At 39.8% G+C, this 23,734-nt stretch overlaps 2 protein-coding genes across 2 annotated transcripts in view; both read left to right on the top strand.

Moving 5' to 3' along the window:
• MGAM (maltase-glucoamylase) overlaps positions 1 to 23,734 on the top strand; it is a gene marked incomplete at its 5' end in the record, with an annotated part of 191,181 nt that overhangs the window by 128,543 nt on the left and 38,904 nt on the right. The gene's annotated exons all lie outside the window — the stretch shown is intronic.
• Positions 1,333 to 22,765, top strand: LOC308645320 (maltase-glucoamylase-like; the record flags this gene model as incomplete). Its single annotated transcript, XM_081287363.1, has 21 exons — positions 1,333 to 1,492; positions 3,489 to 3,538; positions 4,021 to 4,188; positions 6,007 to 6,159; positions 6,464 to 6,703; positions 8,886 to 9,040; positions 10,342 to 10,510; positions 10,773 to 10,869; positions 11,705 to 11,817; positions 12,969 to 13,094; positions 14,263 to 14,391; positions 14,651 to 14,761; positions 15,052 to 15,114; positions 19,080 to 19,214; positions 19,638 to 19,725; positions 20,060 to 20,198; positions 21,005 to 21,138; positions 21,260 to 21,294; positions 21,385 to 21,501; positions 21,889 to 22,037; positions 22,632 to 22,765. The coding sequence occupies 21 exons, from the start codon at positions 1,333 to 1,335 to the stop codon at positions 22,741 to 22,743; spliced, it is 2,643 nt and encodes an 880-aa protein (XP_081143489.1). The 3' UTR covers positions 22,744 to 22,765.

The raw sequence follows: 23,734 nt of genomic DNA on the forward strand, positions 1-23,734 counted from the left end.
TATCTAAAAATTTTACTTGCCGAAGCCCTTAGTGGAATGTAACTGTATGCTTTGTTATTTCTGCAGACTCTTTAGTGCCCACTTAATACCTTGTGTGTTCAGTGATATTTTGTTTTTCATATGTGGTGACCTTGAGGACCCAGATAGATGTATGTCTCCTCCAAAAGCAAATTACCTTATCTTTGGGTACAAGCCAGTTGGACTACTGCCAACTTGGTACCATGTTAGGTCCCTTTAAAGATCCTGGTTTCACTTGTGAATTGGAGGTTCAGCCTCTCTTTCTTAAGTTGCCAGTTTTAGGGTTCCAGTGTTAGGCCTATTAGGCATTGGCCCCAGGAAAATTCCAGGTTTGACTTCTTGCACACCCTTGTAGCCCATTGTTTTTTTACCCCTGTTGTTTTTTCATTCAGTCACATGTGTACTTATTGTCTTTCAAACCCAAGAATATTTTATTATACTTCTTTTGCAAAGGATCTAGGATCAAGTAGTATTCCATTGGATAGGTGCTCTGGAATGTCTATTCCACCATCGTTCTGGAAGTATCATTTTGGAGTGCTTCCTTTTGTGTCACTGTTCATTTTCTGCTTTGGGTTTTTGGAGATAGTGTCTGATCTCTCTTACAGTGAAGGTGAAATAGGTCATGATTTTCTATTTATTTGAATCTTTGCGTCTTGAATTTCTTAGCAGCGACAGATCAACACAAGCACTGAGAGTGACAGCAAGCTAGTGTGTTATCACAGAGCCTGACTTGTGCAGTGGAGGCTGAAGTAGGGCACCTAAGGCCAGGGAGGGCGCACAGGAGCCAGAGATCAGTTGGGAATCCAGAGGCTTGAGGCCATGAGGAGATGCCTCATGAAACGGCTCTTCCTACCTTCCTGTTCTCTCTTTGCAGCACTTTGACCATCTCTTTGAGCATTGTTTTGTGCTCCTGTTCTACATTTTAAGGCAGAAAATTAGAAAGCTTTGTTTTTCTCTAACACAAATAATAGTAAGTTACCAAGTAAGGGAAGTGGCATTATGTAAATGGGCCATTTGGTGTATTTTTGCTTCCTGAGTGAAACTGATCCTTAGGTAGGCTGCATATATTTGTATAAGGTTTCCTTCTCTGCCAATAGTCTGTATTATAAATAGTGGTTTTATACATTGCTTTCATTGTCCTTATTGCAGTGATTCTCATGTTTAAGTTATTGCCTCCTACATAAACATTTAGTGATAATGGTGGGGGTATTTCTATCTCATGTGACATCATTTAGTCTAGAGAAAGAAACACCTTCTAATTTGTCCTTTGTTCCTGAAATTAGCGGAACCATCTTTTCCAAGTAACTTTGAAATATGAAGGAAGCATTTGAGAAAATTCTTTCAGTCCTGACCTTTGTGTGTTATGTAACTCCTGTTTCCCACAGTCGGCAGAACCCTCTTGGTCTCATCATTGCCCTGGATGAGAATAATGAAGCATCAGGAGAACTTTTCTGGGATGATGGGGAATCCATAGGTGAGTCTGTTATGAGAATGTGTTGCTTGCCCTCCTACGTCTGTGTGTTATGGCCCCTCACTCTTGCTGGTCATGCAGCTGGAGGAGAAATATCCCAGGCACAGTAGCAAAAGTCACTTGAAAGAAGAGTTTGTTTCTGATTGTGCTACTTGAGACGTATCAAATAACCACCAATGTGAGGACAACAGGTTTCTATTTCTTAGCAGTGTGCCATTGGCCACTGATCTATAATAGGCTCTCATTTTATTATGCTATGGACTCCTGGATGACATATGGTCAATAATATTCCAATAATTCATCAGTAATGTAAATGTCTTCCCCCAAATACTTAGCAACAAATGTCAACGACATATCAGGAAGGCCAGGAGAATGTACTTTTGGAGTGTATCTCCATCTAGCTATGTATTACCTCATGTTTCTGGCACCAGTTAGTAACATCCTTGGGGTCCTATCTTAGGAAATAGATGCCCTTAATGCATATTCCTAAACACTCTTGGAAGGGAATCTCCTCAAGGTTACTGTTGGAAAGAGAGGAAAGATCCATAGGTTCTTTGAGACTCTATTTATAATTTCCTTAATGCCAAGGTGTAGCTTTTTAAATATTATCCAATTTATTTTATTTAAATATTTCACTGATATGGAAAGATATAAAATATTCAATGTAAACCATATACTCAGGTACTGTTTACAATGATTACCAGTCAAATAAATTAACATCTCTCACCAGCCATCTGTATATTAGCTCACCAGAACTTGTCTTCTTGTAGTTGAATGTTTGTACCAACACATCACAAGTACTTCCTATCCCCATACGTTTGAACCTCTGTTCTAGTCTCTGTGAACAAATTCATCTTTTGTAGATTATACATGTAAATGAGATCATATAGTATTTTCTTTCTTTGCTTTGTGTAGCTGTGTCTCTTACTATAGAGTACTTCTGCTTCACCCATATTGTCAGAAATGACAAGATTTTCTTATTTTTAAGGCTAAATAATATTCCTTTTATGTATTACCACAATTTGTTCTCCATTGATCTGTAGGTTGACCATTTGTTTGGTTATTTCTATATCTCAGTTTTTGTGAAAAATATATTAAAAACTTAAAGTTAAGGGCTAAAGCCATAATTCATTGGAGAAAAAATAGGGAATAGGTTTTTATACAGTGGTCTTGGAAGTATTTAATTGGAGTTTCCACCAAAAGTATAGATAAGAAAAGTAAAAAATTAAACCAGTGGGACTACATCAAGCTAGAAATCCGCTCAACATGACAATCAACAGTATGAAAAGGGAGCCCACAAATGGGGAAAATATGTGCAAACCACATATCTGTTAAGTGTCTTAACACAAAAAATACATCAGGACAATTGTGTTTCAATAGCAAGTGAATAAATAATCAGATTTGAAAATTGGACAAAGGATTTGAATAGAAATTTATTTCTGAAGAAAACCTAAAATTGACTAAGACACATATGTAGAGGTCCTTAAAAATCACTAATCAGCAGAGAAATTACATTGAGATATCTTTTCATACCTGTTAGGGTGCTTACTGTGAAAAAGAGGACATAGCAAGTGTGGATGATCATGAGGAGAAAGTGGAATAAAACTGTTTAAAGTGCAAACTGGTACAGGAATTTTGGGATGTAATATAGAAGTTCCGCAATGTATTGAAAATAGAACTATCCTATGATCCAGCAATCCCACTTCTGAGTATATATCTAATAAAATGAAATTGGCTTGTCAAATAGATGTGTGCACCCCCATGTTAATTGCAGCATTATTCATAAGAGCTAAGATATAGAAACACCTGTGATCACATGTAGATGAATGAATATATATTGTGGGATAGTACTGTATATATATTGTGGGATAGTACTGCATCATGAAAGGAAGGAAATCCTGCCCCTAGGGTCTGCAGAATGAGCTTTAAGAAGAGGTAGATGAAAATAGTTCTTGTGTGGTGGGCAGGCCATTCTGACTCGTCTTTATTCTGCTTTCAGATACTGTGGCCAATAAAGTTTATCTTTTCTGTGAGTTTTCTGCCACCCAAGTGAGTAGTACATTTTTATGAATCTTAGGTATGAGATTTTGTCTACCATAGGCTCGTATGTGCTTGTGTGTGTGTGTGTGTAATTATGATTCTATCTTCATAAAAATAAGCAAATGATAACAATAATGGCTACAGGTAAACATCACAATGTCATATGAGACTTCAGTCCCAATAATGTATCATCCATCTTATCAAAAGAAGGCCATAATATTGATGCATCAAAGCAGTTGGTCAGTGTGCTTATTTTTTTAAAACTCAATATGATTTTCTAAAATGAGTGTGTGTGTCTGTTCCTGATTGTTTTTGTTTAATAAGAGTATTATAAAAGTAAGTTTGCACACACAGCATTTGTTAGTTGGGAGAGCTAAGAGGCATTCAGAGCAGTGGGGAGCTTCTGGTCTAGGATGGAGCATTTGAGTGGCTGGAGAATCTGTGTTTTAGAGGCACAGCTTTGGGCTTCATTGTGCTATTTTGACTTTCAGAACCGCCTGGATGTGAAGATTTCACAAGCAACCTACAAGGACCCCAATAATTTAGCATTTCAGCAGATTAAAATCTTTGGGACACAGGAACCCAGCAACGTTACAGTGAAACACAATGGTGTCCTGAGTCAGACTGCTCCCAGGGTCACATATGATGCTCAGCTGAAGGTAAAAATCCATGAATTGAGGTTGTTTTTCCAGAATTACTCTTAGCACCTTGGTTTTCCTGCTTCCTGAGGTTGTGTGGATGCCTGTGGTGGGGAAGTCAGGGTCCTGGGAATGGAAGTGGTGATGAGGTGGTGGGCAGAGCTAGTAAGACAGGGAGGTCCTGCTCAGCAGAGATGATGATCCCACTTTCCCCAGCCTCTCAGAGTTCTGCTCTCTCTCACTGGCTTCACTTTCAACATTTTAGTTACAGATTACATAAGAGAGCAGAGTTAGGAAAGTGTGGAACAGGTAAGAAGAAAAGGGATCTGGAAGCTGATGGCTAATGCTGAAAGGTAAATTTGGGAGGCAGGAGTCCCATGAATTCAAATATTGAAGTTCCACTTTTTGAAAACTTTAAAGAGATGAGTAGAAGTTATCTCCAACACATATATTCTAAAAACCAGCTTAGGACGAAGATTTGGTGATCCCACTCAATGGGTACCTATTTGGTTAGATAATAATAATAAATAATTTCTCATTGGTTGTGAAGAGACATGGCCATCCTGAGTAGCCTACAATCATTCACTCTGATGCTGAGTCTAATGAAAATTCCTTTCTCCCAATAATCCCGACCATGGTACTGCACTTACTCCTGGCATTGTAGCTTCTGTGTTAACATGGTTCATGAGGGATGGTCCAAATTTGGGGAAAATAAGTGAGTTTAGACTTCTTCTATCATGATAATTGACATTTTGTTCTGGTAACACAATGTGAGAATACACATAGTATGAAGACAGGAATAAATTTCTGTATGGCTGGTTATGTATATGGCAAAGTGCAAGGTATATAAAGGATTCATGTAGGAAAACAGACACAATTCATATTTGATTAATAAATTAATAAGACCTGAGGAACTCATTTATTGTTTGAATGTGGGTAGTGAGGTGTCATGATTTATACACATGAACAATTGAGAAGACACCCAGGACCAAACCAACATATAGGAAATGTTCGCTCATATTTTAATTGATGTTTAAAGTTTAATGGAGCAGTTGAGCTGAGCTTTGTTCAGACAACAGGTCCGGTGCTGGGCCTAGAAAGTGGCATATCAGGTCTGGATTCATCAGCTACAAGGGAAAGGAAACCGTGAATGGTAACAAGCTCAACTTTTTTTTCTTTCTGCAAGTAGTTTTATAGAAGTAGACACCAGTAATAGACATAGTAATATACAGGCTGGCATGGTTCAATGGCTCAATGTTGTTGAGATTGAGGTCTTTTCTTCTCTTGTGATAGGAAGTGGCTGCTTAGATTTTGTCAGCAAGTTACTGGTTGTGGGAAAATATAGGAAGAGAGAGAGGAAAGAGTGTGTAGGGAGAGGTATAGGGTTAGAAAAGACCCTTAAATCTAGAAATAAATACCTGGACAGAAAGTCCCCGGGAACTAGTTCTCACTTTTTCACAGTCATAGCTGTGTTATGTTGCCAAAAATTGAGCTATTTTTAGGGAATTTTGGTTACTAAAATTTGAGAAAGAGCAAGGAGGAAGCAACTAGTGATGTCTTCCTTGAAGGGGAAGGAAAGGAAAGGGGTGGTCACTGAAGGTTTTATTTGATCTCATTCTGTTCACAACATAATGCACAAGATTTTAATAAGGTAGTGTCATTTGCCATGTTGCTAGTGGATATTCCCTCTTCCATGTATATAGCCCACTGTACAGGAACTACATTCAAATCTTACCACTATTGTTGAGAGTCTGGTCTGATGCCTAGTTTGATAAAACTATTTAGTACTTGCCAGGCCTTTATTCTGAGGGTATTTTCTGTGTATTCTGACTTGTTCAGGTTGCCATCATCACAGAGATCAGTCTTGTGCTGGGAGAGGAATACACAGTGGAGTGGAATGTAATCATCAGAGATGAAGAAAAAATAGACTGCTACCCTGATGAGCATGGTGCTTCTGAAGCAAACTGCATTGCCCGAGGCTGTGCTTGGGAGGTAACCACACTGAGGTGTTGATGGACACCCAGATCTTTAAACTTAGGTGGCAATTTCTTGAGCATAGCCCTAGTACCCAGGTGCCTACTTCAATTCCATATAAACAGGGCTTCCAAGGATCCAGGTCTATATATGAAGTTTAGATTTGGATTGGGATCATGTTTTTTTTTTTAATAATTATTTTGCTCTTGTCTAGAAATTTACTTTTTATCACTACCTAATTATATGTACATGAATGAGTGCTGTGTTGGCTTTATCTCCATACAGATTACCTTCTCTGATTATTTCTATTTGACAACTCTAGGACCACCTGTTGAACTACAATCTCAACTTTCCTTTCCAGGAATCCAGTTCTGTTGGAGTCCCTCATTGTTATTTTGTCAATGATCTGTACTCTGTGAGCAATGTCCAGTACAACTCCCATGGGGCCACGGCTGACATCTCCTTAAAGCCTTCTGTTTATGCCAACACCTTCCCCTCCACACCTGTGAATCCCCTCCACCTGCAGGTGACCTACCATAAGGATGAAATGCTGCAATTTAAGGTAAACATGGTACTTGTATCAGGTACTGAGTAGGCCCTTTTTAGTGACATTATATTTTCAAGTTAGGTTATAGAACTCTAAAATGTGAAATTCTTTTAAGGTTCAATTTATAGGGCACTAGATTACTATCCTATTTCAAAGCATAATGAGAATTTATTGCCAGTGAGACGTGTTCTAATTTGCAATTTGAAGATGTTTTGTGGCTACTCTAAGGAGGTTTTTGGAGAACAAACAGAGAGAGACAAGTTAAGATGTTCTCAAATATGTTCCAGTGGGGTTTGAGATTGGGTGAGTATTGGAAATTAGATGGGGAAAAAATCAACATTTTAGACTATGAAGGGGGGGGTTTACAAATGTTGAATGTTTTCTTTGACATAAAGAGTCTGATTCATAGTGGTATATGGAAAGGGAGCATGGGAGGAATAGATGAACTCACGATAAGGCAGATAGGTTGGAGGGGAAGCAAGGGTGCACGGATTAGAAATGATGGTGAAACGTGATGATCATTATTATCTAAGGTTCACATATGAAGATATGAATTGGTGTGAATATACTTTGTATACAACCAGAGGTATGAAAATTTGTGCTCTGTATGTGTAAAACAAAAAGAAAGGGGGGTTACATTATCTGGTGACTTTGTGGTAAATGTAGATAAGGGAGAGGGAGACTTGAAAACTGAATACCATATTTTTGTTAAGCCTGTGTTGACCATGGTGACGTTACCTGAAATGAGGAAGTACTGAAAAGGTTTGTGTGTGCACAATGTAAGAGTTTGGTTTTGGACACTGAAATTGATGTGTCTCTTAAATAGCCATTGAAGTGCAATAATTTCTTTTCCTTAGATTGTTTAGTTACATCTAAAGCCTACATGTGCTAGCTGTTTTTGTGTCTGTTTCTCTCTTAAACTGTCAGCTTTCCTGTGGCCAGAATGTGTCTTTCCTCTTTGTGCTTCTGAAACCTAACACAGAGGCTCATGGATAGTACTTGTTCACATGTGCGACATCAGCTTGGACTCTCAGACCTGTAACGTGCTAATGTAAAGAATGATGTCTGTTTACTTTGTGGTTATTTTCTGTGTTTGTTCTTGTTTTTAGTGTCTTCACTATAGCATTGATGTTTGGTGGTGGGCCCATAAAGGCTCAAAATTGAAGAACTTGCTTTCAGCTAGTCCACCACTTTCCATACAGTTTCTCTCTCCGAAACACTTGCATCTTTCTGAGATGCCTTTAATACTCTGTGCCTTTGTTTTTGCTGTTACTTTACAAGAATGATTGATCTCATTTCTTGTGCTTGCTTATAGCTTCAAAGTTTATGACTCAGGCTGTAATTCTCCCACGGAACTACTTCAATGTTCTAGAAACATTATTAGGCATCTCCTTGCCGGTACTCTCAGAATTTCTAGAGTTCTACATTTACTCACATTGCCAAAGAGTCATGAATCCTTCTCTTTAACTTCCCATTAGCAAGAGAAATTCTCAAAACAATAGCCTTGTATAATTAAGTTCATATGCACAATTACCTCTGTAATATTATGTGTGCATTTGTGAGGTACTCATAGAACATTTAATCTATTATTTTTAGCAGGTCTATGATTATTTTAATCCAAGTTCATATTTTGAGAATACAGTTTTCAATACTGAAGAATTTTAGGTATTCGTATATGTTACTGTTCTAACACAAAATAGTAAAGGGTACATTCATAAACCACACTCATTTCACAATGAAGTTGCAAGTTAGCACAAAGGGTCAAGTGAATTTGATACTGTAATAGAAGCTTTAATAGTGAAATATGATGGATTCAGATCAAAATGTAAAATGATGTTGTTCTTTGATATCACTTAAATCCACATATCATGATCTTAAAAGAATGCAAATATACAGCATTTAGACTCATTGTCAATGATGTTAACATTCTTATACGGGTGTATATGTGGATAATATCTGTACCTAAATTGTTTTTGACAGATAATGATTGTCCATTTACATGATGTGTATGTTGTGATGTTTGATAAAATTCACTATGGTTTGATTGATTGAGAATAATCAGGTTGTCTATTTAGCAAGCATCTTTTATTTCTTAGTGATGAGTAAATTAAACATCCTTTCTTCTGTGTTTAATAGAAACCCAGAACTCATTCCCTGTATCTGTATTCTTACTTAAAGTCAGTTTCTTCTGCTCTAGATTTATGACCCCAACAACAGACGTTATGAAGTCCCAGTCCCCTTGAACATAACCAGGACTCCATCCAGCACCTCGGAGAGTCGACTCTATGATGTCCTCATTAAGGAGAATCCATTTGGAATAGAAATTCGCCGTAAGAGTACAGGCACTGTAATGTACGTGGCTCATTTCGAATTTGGAATTTCCATGTAACTGTACATTTTTTGTCTGGTCTATTGTCCAGGTTGATACCTGGCTCAGGCCTCTTTCTGCCATTTCCAGATCCATGAGTAAACACTTTCCTTCAGCTCTGTTGTTGTTGTTGTTGTTCTCTTCCTCCTCCTCCTCCTCCTCCTCCTCCTCCTTTTTCTTTTTAAAGTTAGGGTTTTTTTAATTTCATTTTTTAGAAGCAGTTGAACACAATACCTTTATTTTATGTATTGTTATGTGGTGCTGAGGATCAAACCCAGGGCCTCGCATGTGCTAGGCAAGTGCTCTACTCCTCAGCCATGACCCCAAACCCCTTCAGCTCTGTTCTTATGGGAAGTGTTTGGCAATTTGGAATGATGGCTGAGTCTGTTCCATGTTCCTGGGAACTCATCCATTCAATGTTTATGGGTTATTTCGCTATATTAGGTATTGTTTTAGGAACTATGTTCATAGATGGATAATTCCTCTGATCTTACCACTGCCACAGTAATTTACATAACTATATTAAAAGGAAGTTGATAGTGATAATTACTCTAAGTAAATGATCAGGTAATCAAGAGTTATAGTGAGGTTACTGTTTTTGATACTCTGGAGAGAGTAGGTCTCAATTGAAGGGTTAACTTTGAAATAGATTCTGGATGGAGAGAAGGAAACCCCAACATAAAGCCATGCAAGTAGGGAATAACATTTGTGATAGACCAAGAACATAGGTCAAGATACAGGATGAAACTTGGCATGTCAAGGAATGAAACAAAATCAAGGAAGCCAGCAAGGAGGTGAGTGGTGGGAGATGAAGCTGGGGTGTCAGGAAGGCTTAGATCAGGGGCAGCCTGGAAGCCTTCATGAGGTGTGTCCATGAGAAGTCATGGAAGAGGGTCATCAGGGAGTGACATGACGAGAGATACTTCAACATATCAGTCTGGAAATCTGTAGGCAATGGACTATTGAAGGGAAGGAGCTGAAGGAAGGCTTGTGTGGAGTGTTAGCAGCTGAGATGGTGAGATGGATTGAATTTGGTTTTGTGGAGAAAACACTGAAAACAGGCCATGTAATTGAGAAATAGAATATGAAGGAAAACTCCCAAGTTCATAGTGTGGATATCTGTGATTATTGTCATCAAAAAGACTTTGTGGTGTGTTTGGGAGATGTTGGGTTCTGGGTTGTGGTGAGAATCAAAGCTTCTGTTGTCCTTACAAAGTCAGCACTTGGAAGGCAATAGGCAAGGTGTTTTTCTTTTCTGAATGTACCCTTTGTGTGTGTGTTGCAGTTGGGACTCTCAGCTCCTTGGCTTCACCTTCAATGACATGTTCATCCGCATCTCCACCCGCCTGCCCTCCAAGTACATCTATGGCTTTGGGGAAAATGAGCACACAGCCTTCAGGAGAGACTTGAACTGGCACACGTGGGGCATGTTTTCCAGAGATGAACCCCCCGGGGTAAGCAAGGAGCCCTGTGGATATGTGCCTCTCTGCCTCTTTCCTCCCACATACATCATGGTCACCTTGTGCTACATGATCCCAGACTCAGATTTTCTTTTTCTGCTCTTAGACTATAGGCTAATTTTCATTTGTGCTTCTTATGTGTTTTACTCCTTTTAGAGGGAAGACCAAATCCATCTCAGTAAACAAGTTTTTCTAGGATTCTTTCTCAGGCACAATGACTTCTAACCTCCTTTGATTTCTCCCCTGTGACTCTCAGTACAAGAAGAATTCCTATGGCGTCCACCCCTACTACATGGGACTAGAGGAGGACGGCAGTGCCCATGGAGTTCTCCTGCTGAACAGCAATGCCATGGGTAGGATGATGCCAGCACTCCTCCTATTGTTGTCTCCCAGTCAGTCATCCTGTGAAACTGCAGAATGTCCTTGGCCTAGCAGCTTTCCAATGTCAAAATTATTTAGAGGACAGTGGCTGTTTTTTTTGTTTCCATTCTGTTGACTTCAGTCTTGTAGCATGAGATAACAAGATTTGATACAATTCTATTTTGGCAGAAATTCCATATGAAGAATAGGAAGTCCAAGTTAGTCCCAGGAGTCCTAGAGGTTATTAAGTTGGAAGTATCTGCATAGATGGTATTCATGTTGAATTAAGTCACAGCACTCACATCTTTAAGTATGAAGATATAAATTTAATCTGTATATAAGCTAGGGTTGAAAATTCAGGGCCTGGGGATAAAAATGTCTACATTAAGACTGGTGTACTCTGAAAAAGTTCCATACTGCAGTTAATAATATTATATCATGTCATTTTCCTTTGTTTGACTACATACAAGGCTTAAGGAGATGTAATCATTGGTGGATGCTGAGTGAGGTGCACACAGACCTTTTGAGTAGTCTTTTTGCCACTCCATATGTCTATTAAACTATTCTGAAGTAGAAGTTATATCAATAGTTTTAAAATAACATAATGATAAATACAATAAGATAATGAGGCATACCAAAGAGAAAACTTCTTGGGGTGGGACTCTGTAGACTTTCAATGAACTGTTACAATTTCATTTGGGTGCAGTACAGAATGTGTGCTGTTAATAGATTAGAGTGCAAGAGAATGAAGTTAGGGATTTCACAGATTGTTCCTTGTCTTGTAGGTTTCTAGCTTAGTTTTCATTTGTCACTTTCCTATCTTTTCAGATGTGACTTTCCAGCCCACACCTGCTCTGACATACCGTACCACAGGGGGAATTCTGGATTTTTATGTGTTCTTGGGGCCAACTCCAGAACTTGTCACTCAACAGTACACAGAGGTAGGATGAAATTCAACTGATCATCAAGTATTTATATGGCACTTTCCATGTTCCCAAATACTCATTCATTATTAATACTCACTCTGACAAGTAGACCTAGGCTCTAAGGTTCTTCTTAGAGCCAGGCATATTATACAATAAGAAGCTATAAGTACGTTCCAATAACCATTAAATTATTGCCTAATTATTCCACATTATATAAAGTAGACACTGCACCTGAGGTAATGCTGAGCCTAGTGGTGTGAAGTGGTGATGGAGAGGATAAGATCCGAGTGCTGAGAGTTGTGGTAGTGGTATTGGTAAGAGTGGTTGTGGAATGTTGAGGTGGGGAAATGGCCATATGTGTGAGGATTGTAGTAGTGGTGATGAAGGAACTAATGATGGTGAGGGTAATGGTGGGAGTGTTCGTGGTATGAGTGGTGGTGATAGAGATGATAACAGTTGTGATGGTTGTGTTTTGTTGGTTAAAGTGGTGGGCATGGTAGTTATGAGCATGTTGGGTATAATGATGATGGTGATTGTGTGGTGATAGGGAAGATGATGGGGTGAAAATGCTGGGGATTGTGTGGGTGGTGATGGTGATGGGGTGATGATAGTGAAGATGGGGGACTGATGTAGTGGTAATGGAGGTAATATTTGGGACTGTTGATGACAGTAGTCATTTTTGTGATAATAAAAATAAATTCTGTCATTTATCAAACTCTTACTGCATTTTAGACTATTTACATGTATTAAGTCATTAAGTCCTCATCAAAACAGTATGGGAAAGACATTACAATTATGTTTAATTTACCAGTGAAGGATTGAAACATGAAGAGGTTACTTAATTTTGTTCAAGGTCACAGAACCAGCAGGAAATGAGTCTGTGTGTTAACCCAGGCACTTTCCCTCTGGGATCTGTTCTCTTCAGCAATAACCTAGGCCACCTCTAGGAATGAGAGTAAATTTAGATTGTACAGAATTCCAAGAGAATGAGCTTTAGTCTAGAATGAAGCTTTCTCAAGGTATCCCAGTGGTTTTGCATCTGCTGAGTTTTTCTCTGGATTTGAATATGGTGAATGTATATCTTGGGGCACTAGAAAAAGATTATTTGGTGTACAACTACATTTGAGTCACTCCTATGAGAAATAATATTTTTGTCCGTATTCTAGGTGATTGGCCGACCTGTGATGGTACCTTACTGGTCTCTGGGGTTCCAGCTGTGTCGCTATGGATATGAGAATGATTCTGAGATTTCCAGCTTGTATGATGAGATGGTGGCTGCCCAGATCCCCTATGTATGTCTCAGTGTTGGTGCACTGGCTCTATAAGCTCATAGCCAACTCAGGCTTCTCTGTGTCTGGATTTATTTGTTGGGTTTTTATGAGATTCAGGGAAAGCACAAAAGTTTTTTCTTACATGATAACACATTGAGTTCCATCCTGATAGTAATTCAGGTGGGGCCTAGCTTCCATATTATAGCATTGTAGACTGGGTGACTCAGAATGAGAAGATAGGGCAGGGTCCAGAACCTTTCTCCTATACTATTATTCCTTCCATTTATTTTATTGATTTTTAGACATTTGGTCTAAAAAGTCCTTGGTACCATGAGATGAAAGTTCCCTCAAGAATAACAGTGGTAATTTTAAAAAAAGTAGCCCAAATTCAATGATTATGTATTGATTCATTCCAATGTTTTTGTACTGCAAACATTATTTTATCAGCCCTGAGCTACTCCCTGACTGAATATAGGACTTCTAGATATGTTTTCAAAGGAAATATACATGGTAATAAACTCTTATCATTTATTTGAGGAGAAGCAGTATTGAATAATTATAACTGATCCTGCAGAACAGTTTCAAATTGAATTTTATTCTACTCACTGTTCAATTATTAACAATTGTTCCATTAAGAGAAAGTACATAGGCAATGTACCATATTCTTATAAGACAACTATTTCTAATTACCTCTGGTATTGAATGCCTACAGTAATTATGAGATTTGTATATATTTTTTTGTTTTTCTTAAATTGTGGCCAACTTACTATCCAGATTGTATTACAACTGAGTAGCTAACTTTTTTTTTTTCTTCTGAATATGAACTGTTTTTATCAGGGGCAACACTGGGAAAGGTAAATGCAATCAATTCTTATGATGGCCATTAACAAAGTAATTTCCCTACTAATGATTTTACATGTTCTCACAATAGCCATTAAATAGAGGCTTTATCATCCTATTTTTACAGATTTATATTATATCTCCAGTGTGAGTAAAATTTTGAAAAATGTACTGCACTCTTAATTTTTGCAGTACATAGATGAATTTTCCAGTTTCCATACTGAAAGAGTAGAATTTGCAAGAGTCGAAAGAAGCCATTTGAATTCACCATCAGGAGGGGAGAGTGTTTCTCCTCTGGGAGCTGGACTTTCAGCACCAGCAGCCACTGTTTCCTTGTGTCCTCCCCCAGGATGTGCAGTACTCAGACATTGACTACATGGAGCGCCAGCTGGACTTTACCCTCAGCCCCAAGTTTGCTGGGTTTCCAGCCCTGATCAATCGCATGAGGGCTGATGGGATGCGGGTCATCCTCATCCTGGTGAGTCCTTTTGTGCCTGTGTGGATGGAGTGTGTTGGGAGGAGGACTGGGCTTGGGTGGAGAACCACTTTTTTTGTCTCTCTATCCATATGAAGAACAGAGAACTCCAAGTACAATAAGAAAAGTATATTTCCAGAGATTCCCAGAAACTCTAGAGGGCAGGTGGAAGCTAGGGACCTCCCAATGAAGAAGTTCTTTTTCTCTGTCCCTTGTCAATCTCTCTCTTTGTTTTGCCGACTGACTTGTGCTTTGCTTGCAGGACCCAGCCATTTCTGGCAATGAGACAAAGCCCTATCCTGCCTTCACTCGGGGAGTGGAGGATGATGTCTTCATCAAATATCCAAATGGTGGAGGCATTGTCTGGGGAAAGGTATGATCTAAGTGGTGACTACTAGTCTCCATCGTGGGAGAGGGCCATAGTTTGTGTGTTGTGTGTGTTTTACCCGTTTCTTGTGGATACTGATGTCAGTAGTTTCCATTTTTTTTTTTAGGTAGTATTCATTGATATATTAAAGACTTTGTGGATTTCACTTTTATATTGATAAACGCTACACGATAATCAAAAGTATTATTACCCTCTAGGGCTGTGGTTGACAGTCTTAGGAATCCAACTTAGGTAATTGCCTAGTGCATTGCTGTTAAATATTTTTCTCTCTGCAGGTGTGGCCTGATTACCCTGATATTGTTGTTAACAGCTCTCTAGACTGGGACAGTCAAGTGGAGGTAAAGAGCCCTTTGTGGATGTTGGGTGAAGGCCAGGTTGTTAGGAATGGAATCCATACCCACTATCCTGAACATGCCCTGCCAAAGACTTGGGCAAGGCAAGGGAATAGCTCCTAGAAAAGGTGTGCTGTGTGTCAGTCTTTGTGTGAATTAGTTTAAATGCAGTTTTGTGTAATGTCTAACTGGGAGGTAAGTATTATTATCTATGTGACTTAACTGACAAAGAAGTGAAATTATTTGTCCATGGTTTTAGGAGACACAATGGTTTTTTAAAATTCAAACCCACCTGATTTCATAGGCCTATTGAGTTTCCAATGTATGAAACTTTCAAGGAAGACCAATCTTTTCTTAGAATGAGTCTCTTATTGTTGTTGCCTTGAGTATTCCTTTTAACTAGTATCTCTAACCTTTGTCTTTAGTGAATGGGTCTCCCAGCTTTTTTTTTTACTTCTCAGATTCCAGTATTGATTAAAAATTTACCCTTGGGAGCAGGTTTTTGATTGCAATGAGGTTGTCCCATGCTGCTTGACCCAGGTTTCTTTCTAGCTTTACTAAGTATTTGTTGCTTGAAAGAATACATGGTTCCACACTGGTCCATGATGACATCAGCCAGAGGTTCTGGCCAAGAAGTGTACCAAGGGAACTGATGCAGCCTGTCTGCTTTGTTATCAGTTGCTCTCTAATAATTTTGAGCCGGGCTGTCAGGGTGGTATCTGGCCTCTTCAGGAGAACCAATATTTTTCTGGTACTTCTTTATGTACTCTTCAGCAACGATTATTCTTTCTGGACAGAAATTATAGTAGAACATGTGAAGCTTATGAGTATTTACAACAGTACTGAGAAATCAAAGAAAGTAATTCCAAGGATACCTACCAAGGATCAAGGGGCCATAGAATATGGCTTCTATATGGTCATCAAAGTAGCATAAGTTGTAATGTCTTAAAACTCTCAAGGTCAAGGATTAATCAGAAAAAGTAGTATTGTGGGAACAATGTACAGTATCTATAAATTTTGCTATTAGCTTCTATAGGATCTCACGGGTTAATGCTCTGCTTAGGGGACATTTCCTATACTGGAGGATCCTAGTCAGTGGATGGAGGGATAAGAGAAAGACATTAGTAAGGGATGGAACTGGCACAGTTAGGCCACATGTTCATGCCTTATCCAGGCTAGTTAATTTTAGTGGCCAGATGTCATTCTTAGAGATAAAGACTGATATTAGGACTAGGACATTCTGGGGACCAAGTGCTCAGTTCTGGGACACAGGAGGGAGAATAGTACTAGTTGGTCTGTGACTTTTGATTCCCAGATGCTAACAGTAGCCCTCTAGAATCAAAATTAGATACCCATATTTTTGTTCAGATTATCTGGCAGTTATATTCTGCATCCTTAATTTTTGCAGTACAAAAATGAAGTAAAAGAAATAGAATCTCACCAGGGAAGATTGGTAGGAATGATTCAAAGTCAATTCAAGATTTTTTTTTTCTTTTGACTCATACTGAATCATTATTTATCTGTCTCTCACCCTTTCACTCTTTCTCTTTCTCCCTCATTCTCCTTCCTATCAATTCACCTAAGTATTAATTTTTCATCTAGTATTTGTGTCTGTATCTACTTTCTAGCTAATAAGGAAATAAGAAATAAAACTTCAGTACTTGTTTTTTCATTTATTACTGGGGATTGGTTGAGGTTTAGTGGTCCAGGCAACCCATAAAGACATATAATCAAATCATGCCGTAGCCAATCTGACACACAAGTTCGCTGTCTTTAGTAGAAGGTCATTTTCATTATTGAAGGTATTGGCTATTACCTTATGAGTTCATGAATTAACACAGTTCATCAGCCATTCGGGGCTGCCATATTGAGCGGATTCAGAAGTCTGTGTGGTTGTTTGTTTATGTCAGTGATGTGGGAGCATCATTTGTTATATGGTAGGCAGTGACTAGGGATGCTCTTACCTCTAATAGCAGAGGATTCTTCACAAAGAATTCTCTTGAACCCAATGTGAAATTGTGCATTTGATGAGAAATTCTTCATTTGGATAACAAAGAATATATTAGATAGCTTGTAAGAAATTATTGATAATTAGAATAATTATAACCATTAAATTAGTAGTACCCATGTGCTGAGATGAATTAAAGTGAGATTATTGATGTTCAGGTCTGACATTCCTGAGAGTAATATAAAATAACTAAGCAAGTAAGCAAATAAGCAAGTAAATGTTCATCCATGAAGTAGTGGAAAAGCAGATTTCTGAGTCTGAATTTCACTGTTTGATTCAGTAAGTTTTTGGTGGCATCTAGGAATTGAATTAAAGTATCATTCAATGGATTGTATAAGTAATTCTGAGGGCTTTTGTGAAGATGTGAACATCACAATTTGAGGACAGAAGCAATATGGCAAGAGTTGAATTTGGATAGCACTTTGGCGAAGGGGAGGGAATTTTTACTACATGGGTAAGGATCATTACAGCAGCATTTAGTAAAGTTAGAAAACCATGGTTGGGCTGATTTACCACATGTATCCTACAGGAGATACAGTTCTGTCTCTCAAACAGCTGATCATGATTCATTTCTTTAATCCCCACTCTCCACACATACCACGGTTTCTGAGATGGCCATAGCTGGAGCTCTGTTTGTGATGAAAGATTCTGTGTCTATTTCCATACTTTTCTATTTCCATTTCCTAACAAAGGAATCCAAAGTTGTCAGTGATATGGCCCCTTTCCCTTTCTGTCCTCTGAGAACCAGACCTGTGCATGATGATCCATTACTGTTTTCTATTCTTTTTTTCTTTAGAGAGAGAATTTTTTTAATATTTATTTTTTAGTTATCGGTGGACACAACATCTTTTTATTATGTGGTGCTGAGGATCAAACCCGGGCCGCACGCATGCCTGGCGAGCACGCTACCCCTTAAGCCACATCCCCACCCCCATTACTGTTTTCTTATTGGTATTCCTCATTTGACTTTTATCTAGACATATGGATCCCACTTGCCATTTTTGCGTTATACAAGAAACTCGAGCTTGCCTATACCAACTCCTCTTTGGGGATTCTTACTATTCTCCAGCATTATTCAGCTCATTACATCATATGAGGCAGAGTTTACTACAGAGGAGACACAACTGTTTTGAGATACGCCAAGGATCAGAGTGTTTTCTAACAAACAACATAGAATATGTAGACATTCATGCATATTTGCTGCTACAGAGTGATGTTCTTCCCAAATTAAATACTGAACATTTATTATCATTCCCTTAATCTTATGACAGTTTCTAAGCTCTGCCTTGTAGGGATCATAAAGTCCAATCAAAAGTGTATGATACAAACTTACAATCTACTTAAGAACTAATATGTGAATCCACTTTCCATGCTAAGTTGAAGACATTGCTTTTCCTCCTTAAATTTTTCCATATTATGTTACACACAGCTGCAATGCTCACATGATTCTGAAGCCACAGAAAACACTAACAAAATGCCAGTCTAATGTCATGAAATGTAATCTCTCCCCTTTCCCATGTTGCCAGTGGATATGACACATTGCCATGCCACCTGCTCTTTGCCTTTCCTCTGGTACAGTGCCTGTAGTGTCTGCCTTTTCCAGCTACAGTTGTTCCCTGGCCCCTGCAGGATCTTTGGGAGAGCTTAGGGAAAGGCAGGATAGAAAGAGCAGGTTGGGAATCTGAAGCCAGGGATAGTGAGTCAGGGTGTCAATTGATAGCCTTCATGATGGCATGGAAAGGAAACAGATTATGGACATTTTCAAATGTGTAAATTCATCCACAATTCTCCTCATTGCCCTCAATGTATTTTCAATAAGCCAAGAACATAAAGTAGGCTCTATTGAGATTCTCATTCTCTGCCACAATGTAGTACAAGTTTTTTCATTAATTAGGTTTTTCCAAAGTGCCTGTTGCTGTCAGATACAATCACTTGGGATAGTGAATTATATATGTTTTTACAGGAATACCGAGCTTATGTGGCCTTCCCAGACTTTTTCCGTACTTCAACTGCCTTGTGGTGGAAGAGAGAAATTGCAGAACTCTACAACAATCCAGAGAATCCAGAGAGGAGCTTGAAGTTTGATGGCATGTGGATTGTAAGTGTGTGTGTGTTTAACTTGGTGTGATTTACCATATGAAAGTCAGACTTTTAGTCAAGGTGATAGTAAACTTCTGAGAAAGACTTTGGATATGTTCTGCTGCATTTCCTGAACTGATATTCCTTGTAGCTTGTAACTCACTCTGTCAAACCCCTAGGCAGATTGCCAAGAATGCCTCAGAAACTTGTTTACCCCGAGGGAGTGTTGTTTTGACCTTCTAGACAGTCATCCTTTAGGGATCAATTGTTTTTTTAGCCAGTTCTTATCTGGATTTGATGAGCCTGACTGGGCAAGCACACACACAGAGTACCCACAAGCAGGTGTACTGGTGTGAATGATGTATTCACCACTCCCTTGACTCTCAATTGACAGGAAGTCTCTCAGTTAAGAGTAAGCAGTGTCTGTGTCTGACATTTCTAGGATATGAATGAACCATCGAGCTTTGTGAATGGGGCTGTTCCTGCAGGCTGCAGTGATGCCAGTCTGAACCATCCTCCCTACATGCCACGTAAGGACCCTTGGGCTTCTCCATGGCTAGATGGAAGATAATTGTTGTTTGTTTGAGCCCAACGCCAGAGGTTTTCCCTGACCAGCAGAACCCTATGAGATTCCTCTTTTATTGGAGACCAGAAACTAAACATTTCAAGTCCTTTCCCAAACTTTTTGGTGCAAGTTTCTGGATCTTTGGGCAAATTTTCTGAATTTGTCTAGAAAGCCCTTTTCTTAGTTACGATCCCATGGTTGGGGCCATTGTGAAGTCAAGTCAATCTTAAATGCCTTAAGGAGAGGTCAGGGACTAAAAGACAGGGCTGGTTTTCACCTTCCCAAATCTTTTCCCTCAGATCTGGAGTCCAGGGACCGGGGCCTAAGCAGCAAGACCCTGTGCATGGAGAGTGAGCAGATCCTTCCAGATGGCTCCCGCGTGCGACACTATGATGTGCACAGCCTGTATGGGTGGTCCCAGACCAGACCCACATATGAGTAAGTCACTGTTTTCCTTCTCCAGTTCGCTCAGCCTGTGAGGACACATAGTGCTGGGCATAACTTTTAAGTTTTTCATAGCAATCCCACTGCAAGATTGAAGGACATTTAATTATAACTCTGTCACAAGTTTTATTTTTGCAACAAATAGTCCTTAAACATGGGGCCAGACCCTGTGAGTATAAGTAGGAGGTCAACTTTCAATAGGATATTGTCCCATAAGTGAGAAACTAGTAGTTCTGTTTGGGGAGACTCACGTGATGGCACCAGTTAGTATTACACAGTGCAGTTGCTTCTTTAAACGCATCAGTTACATGAGGTAAAGGGAACATAAGGACTGTACATATCTAAGCTTTTCTTCAACAGTAAAACTTCTATATCAGCATATTTTCCCCATTTTTAATGTACAGTAAAGGGATCTTCTGTGGAATTAGCAGCCCGCACCCTTTAAACTCAGTGAATATTAGAAATTATCCTAAGAAAAATCCCATAAAGTGATATTCTCTCCTATTCCTCAAATACAGATAACCAAGAGATAATAAGTAAGTGGCAGGATTCAGTGATTTCTTACTCTCTGGGTAACCAGTGGGTCGGAAACATGGTAAAATCCCTGTTAAGACACCATGAAGGTGGTGTTGTGTCCATCTGTCAGCAGGACCCTCTCCATTTCTCACTTTCCCATATTCCCTCCATTCACTTAACCAGCGTTTTGTTACCATGTCCTCTGTTCTTTTTATGGAAAGGGAAGCCCTATTCCATTCTTCTTGCTGTGTCCTCAATTCTCCTGTACATTCCCCTCCTACCAGAGCTGTGCAGGAGGTGACTGGACAGCGAGGGATCGTCATCACCCGCTCCACATTCCCCTCCTCTGGCCGCTGGGGAGGACACTGGCTGGGAGACAATACTGCCGCATGGGACCAGCTGAAGAAATCTATCATTGGTGTGTGGCTTGTTCCCAGGGGCCTCTGCTGCAGGGAAGGGAGCTGCTGGCCTTGGGAAAGGAGGGAGGAGAGGGCAGGGCGCACACATGCCTCTCCTGACAGCCGTGGTTCTCATTGCAGGCATGATGGAGTTCAGCCTCTTTGGCATCTCCTATGTAAGTGACCTTTGCTGCTCTCATCCCTAAGAGGACTCTGACACCCCTGAGCAATCACCCACAGGCTGGTTTCATTTCCTCTGGTTTCAGACGGGAGCAGATATCTGTGGGTTCTTTCAAGATGCTGAGTATGAGATGTGTGCTCGCTGGATGCAGCTGGGAGCCTTTTACCCCTTCTCCAGGAACCACAACACCATTGGCACCAGGGTAGGCCCTTCCTCCTTCCTCACGTGCTTTGCCTCACATGCTGTGCAGCCTTCACCTTGGAGTCACAGTCCAGACCATCTTTGTTCCTGGGAGATTTTCAAAGCCATCAAAGCTCCTCACAATTGCCAAAATACTCAGGATTATCAGAGGATTCTTTAGGTGTAGGAAGGATTGCTCCAAGTATATCCCTGAAGTGTTTTTTTCTGAGAAAGTTCCATGAGGTCTCCTGGAAGATCCTCACTGACTATTTATTATCAGACTATTAAGTGTATTTAATCACCTTTAGCTTAGCTGTGTGTGATGTACTTGGGTCAAGCTTTCCTTTACCTTCTTTGTCCCCTAGGGTCCCTGGGTTGGGCTCTTAACACCTTTGCTTTTATTCCTTAGAGACAAGACCCTGTGTCCTGGGATGCTGCCTTTGTGAATATTTCCAGGAGTGTGATGGAGACCCGATACACCCTGTTGCCATATCTGTACACCTTGATGTTCAAGGCCCACATGGAGGGCAGCACTGTGGTGCGGCCTCTTCTGCACGAGTAAGTGTCCAGCTGGGGTCCCAGGGACTGATGGATAGTTTAGTTGGTTTTGCAGGGTGGCAGTTAATGCAAACAACTCTTCCTAACAAAGTCATGATTTTATTTTTTTAGAATTTCTCAAGGCAGAGACCCAACGTTTGTACCCTCTAGAGCACTCTGTTATTCACACTATGTATCATTGAGGAGAGACTATTTATTGAGTGAAAAATATTTGAGAAGATGCCACACAGCCTCATTTCTTTCCTATTTGGCCACTTGGAGACTTCTCTCTCTGCTCTAGTAGTGTGTTTATGTGGACTAAAGCCAATATTAGTTGGAGTCACAAGAGAAGGCACTGATTGCCTTTTTTACATTTAGAATGTGTCATGGGATGTGGTGGAGTATTTTTCAAGTGACCATTCATATCTGAACTGTTTTTGAGAGTCAGCAAAAATGACATGTAGAGTTTTGAAGCCTGTATGTCCCTGATCAATCTATGCAAAGACTATGGATGACATAAGATGGAGTTGGATGGGAGAGTTGCCTCTGAACCTGAGTTGTTCCTTGGGTACTTGGGCTGGGACTCTGACTGTGACATCTTCTTACCCTTCCCAGGTTTGTGTCAGACCAGGTGACATGGGACATAGATGATCAGTTCTTGCTGGGTCCAGCCTTCCTAGTCAGCCCTGTGCTGCAGGCTGTGAGTATGGAAGCCTCTGATGTGTGATGGATCTCAGGTGTCAGGGTATGAAATAGAGGCAGGAGAAGAAGCTTGGTGTGTGTAGATCCCGGGACATGAGTGATTGTTCTTGGTTTGTGTCTTCCTCTCCTTCTGAGCAGAAGTGCAGCATGTAGGTGTTCTGGCCTCAGTTCCTTTTTGTTGTAAGTTAGCCTAGCAGTTCAAGTTCATCAGATAATCAAGAAAAACTGCATCCTTATGATATGGCAAGATACCATTTTTAGTTTATTGACTAAAATAAGGAGTCCAGAGATAGATGGGGCCTCAGTATGAAGAATTCATCACAGTCCTCTGTCACCATTGAAAGAGACTTTCCTGGAGAACCCCTAGCAGCATGTGAACATCAATGAATCTCCGATAGCCTTGCCTTGCTTCTGTACAAGGTCCTGCAGCCAGCAAAGACCATGTCTTCACTTCCCCTCATGGTAGCTTAGGATTCTGATTAAAACACATAAATCTCACCTCCTCAAACTCTGACTCCAGATCCACATCTACCCCAAGTTGTTTATCTCTCTAGAGGGATATTTCTGTGAGCCTGTGAGCAAATCTAATTCTTATTAGTGACTTCCTGGATCTCCAAGGCTTATCTGAAAGCCCCTTGTGTTGGTACAGTGAACTTTACTGCATTTGAAAGGTGAAGTTTGAAGACTTAGTAGTGCTGATCTTCAGGGCACTAAGATAGATGGGTATCAGCCACCATTAATTAATTGGCCCTCTCCTGCCATATTGCTTACTAGGTCTCCAAAAACAGTGCCTCTTGAGCACCCATTGTTTGTGTTTGATTTCAGAGAGCTGTGATGAGTTGGTCGAATACAATCACTATTGCTCTACCCATTTTCTTATGCAAATTGTTTTCTATGTCTTAGATAACAGTGTCCACTGCTCATACTTTGTTTGTGTTTAATTTTAGAATGCCAGAAATGTCACTGCTTATTTCCCAGAAGCCCGCTGGTATGATTACTACACGGTAAGTTTTCGT

This window comes from Spermophilus citellus (genome assembly GCF_964194105.1).
Source record: "Spermophilus citellus genome assembly, chromosome: 3".
NCBI lineage: Eukaryota > Metazoa > Chordata > Mammalia > Rodentia > Sciuridae > Spermophilus > Spermophilus citellus.